General features: G+C 39.1%; 1 protein-coding gene across 1 annotated transcript; it reads right to left on the bottom strand.

The window, feature by feature from the left end:
* Positions 1-861: 861 nt before the first annotated feature.
* LOC149234457 (uncharacterized) lies at positions 862-1,551 on the bottom strand. The gene has a single exon (XM_089368275.1). It carries the CDS (start codon positions 1,549-1,551, stop codon positions 862-864), a length of 690 nt encoding a protein of 229 aa, XP_089224401.1.
* Positions 1,552-2,634: the final 1,083 nt, after the last annotated feature.

The following is a 2,634-nucleotide window of genomic DNA, read 5'->3' as shown; positions in this document are numbered from 1 at the left end:
TTTGATGACCCTATCAATCTAAAAGTACCAGAGAGGATCCGAGGAAAGCTTGTCCAATTGCCAAATTGAATTTCCTCTGGATTCCATAAGATTTCCAATCCTCCCGCGCTACCTACCGCATCTTGCCCCATTATTTCATACTGGATATTCCACCTGCTCATTATTTCTTCCATTTTTTGCATGCTAATCTTTGTTTCTTGAACTATCATTATACTTGGTTTGTCTTTTCTTAATCTGTCCCTCAAATGTCATTGTTTACCCCTACTGTTAAGACCTCTGATGTTCCAGCTTGTAATTATCATTTTAATATTTTTGGGTGTTGTTGAAATACCTCTGATAAAGGTATTACTCTTCCTAAATTCACCAGCATCTCTCCCACTTCTTGAATTGTTTCACTCATTGAGCGCCTGCCTCTTTTTCTTCCTCCTTTGCCAGAGCTGCCCATTCCCAAGTTCTGAGCCCCTTGCATTTCTAGCTGTTCCAGTTTATTTGCTGCAGATACCCCTGCCTTTTCTTTATATTTTTGGAACGCCTCTTTGTATATTTGCTTCTGTTCCTCAGGAATGAATCTTTCATCTAAAAACCTCCATTCCTGCAACAGTTTCCTCATTATGCGCTCCTCTTCTCCTCCTTTATCTTTATGAGGATCTATCTCCATTTGAATTTGTTCATTTGTCTGTTCCCCCTTCTCTTCTACTTCTCCTTGTTCTGCATCTCCTTGTCCCGTTTCCTGTTTTTCTGTTTCTTTTAATATTTCCATTGGCTCCTCATCACTGACCTCCTTTTCCATCTCTGCTTCCTCTTCCTGGAGGGCTTTGAACTTATTTTGCGTTTCCAAAGGTATATTTTACTGGGTATTTGTCACTGAGGCGTGCTTTTCCCTGATTTCCTTTTGTTTTGCACTTCTTTAAATCCCTCTTCTTCTCTTCCTGAGTCCTCTGTTGGTGTTCTCTCCTCTTCTTCCTTATCCATTGATTCCTCTATTCTATTTAAAGGGCATTGTCTGTAAAGATGGCCATATTCATGACATCTTCTACACCGGAACGGAATGTGTTCGTAATCCACTGGTTGTTGCCAGACCTCATCATGATATTCCAGTTCAATAAATTCTGGGAGGGGTTCGGTTATATTCATATACACACATATCCTAGTGTAGGATGTATATCTCCATCGTTTGGTAGATTCTGCTACTTTCACGAATGATCCTATTGCATTACCTATCCCTTCTAGAATCTCTGGATCCCAAAACTCCATTGGAAGTCCAAACAGTCTGATCCAGATAGGGGCTGCTAACATTTTCTCCTTATCTGGATTGTAGCAGTCTTCCCAGTGTCGAATGAATAGACCAGCATTATTCATAAAGTAGGGACCTCCCTCGAAAATTCTTTCCTTATCCTCTATATTAGAGAAAATTACTGTAAAAAACCCCTTGGCCCCCAGTTTTAATTCTACATGGCCCTTAGGTTTCCATCTCTGTTGTATCCATTTGGATAAATCTTTCTCTGACGGCCAAAACCCCACAAACTTGCATATTAAGGCATAATCTCTCATGTAGCTTCTATACTCTTCAAGTTTATTGTTCAGAATTACAAACCTTGGTTTTTTCGCTGCCCTTGGGTGGCATTTTCCGCTTAATCTCATCTACCAGCTGGTTCCCTTTGTTGGGTTCTCTCCGTTTTTTGCCCTCGGCCCTTTCCGCATTCGATCTCTGCTTCATTCCCCTACTGCCATGTTCTTTTAGGAGGGGATCTCTCCCCTCCCCACATTTTCTGCCATTAATCCTTCAGTGCCCGTTGTTATCTGCGCGCTCTTCTCTATTGATGTCGGCTACTCTCCAGCTTGGGCCATCGCAGAAGGATTCGAGTTCCCTGCATTTGGGTTTGGCACCAAAGCTGCGGACAAGGTAGTCTGATCCAACCCTCACTATCTTTAAAACCCTAGCTCCACCATCTCCTTTGCTCCCTCCAGTTCCCAATCATGCTCTACATTTCATGTGCACTATACACTAAATCTAAAATTTTCATTTTCCTTTGTTATATGGTAAAAAAGTGTTAGGTATTACTTAAATATGCATATTATAGAATAATTTCACCTACATGTTATGTTTTTTAGGTAGTAATTGATATATTAATGCTTGAAAACAAAATTGTACCATTTTATGCATGTTTTAACCCCAATTTTATGTCTAACATCTAGATTTATTGTGTTGTTTTGTGCATTTTTAGCCACTCAATACCCATTGTTCACCTATCCCCTCCCTCCCCACCCCCCATAAACATAATTAATTTTGTTTTTAAGAACATCATAAATATGTTATTTTGCTTTGTTATGAAGTTTTACATGCTATAAATATACACATTGATGAAACCATAACTTATAGTGACATTGTCAAAATTGATGCTAGCTAGTGGAAAAGCTAACTAGTAGTATCCATAGACATTATCTTAGCCTCCAAGTATTTTTCATTAGTTTACTCTAATTTGTCATCTCTTATCACCCCAATACATTCTTAATTGAACATCATTCTATAGTGTGTAATTTGCAAGCTCCTTAAGGATCCTTTTGTACTATAATTCACTAATCATCTATCTTGTAAGTTTTGTTGGGGAAGGATCCTTGTATGGATGGTATCCA

This window comes from Pinus tabuliformis, chromosome 8 (genome assembly GCF_031772625.1).
Source record: "Pinus tabuliformis cultivar Carrire ecotype Pingquan chromosome 8, CPIR1, whole genome shotgun sequence".
Taxonomy (NCBI): Eukaryota; Viridiplantae; Streptophyta; class Pinopsida; order Pinales; family Pinaceae; genus Pinus; species Pinus tabuliformis.
The sequence above is the reverse complement of the archived record's forward strand: the minus strand, read 5'-3'. Positions and strand labels throughout refer to the sequence as shown.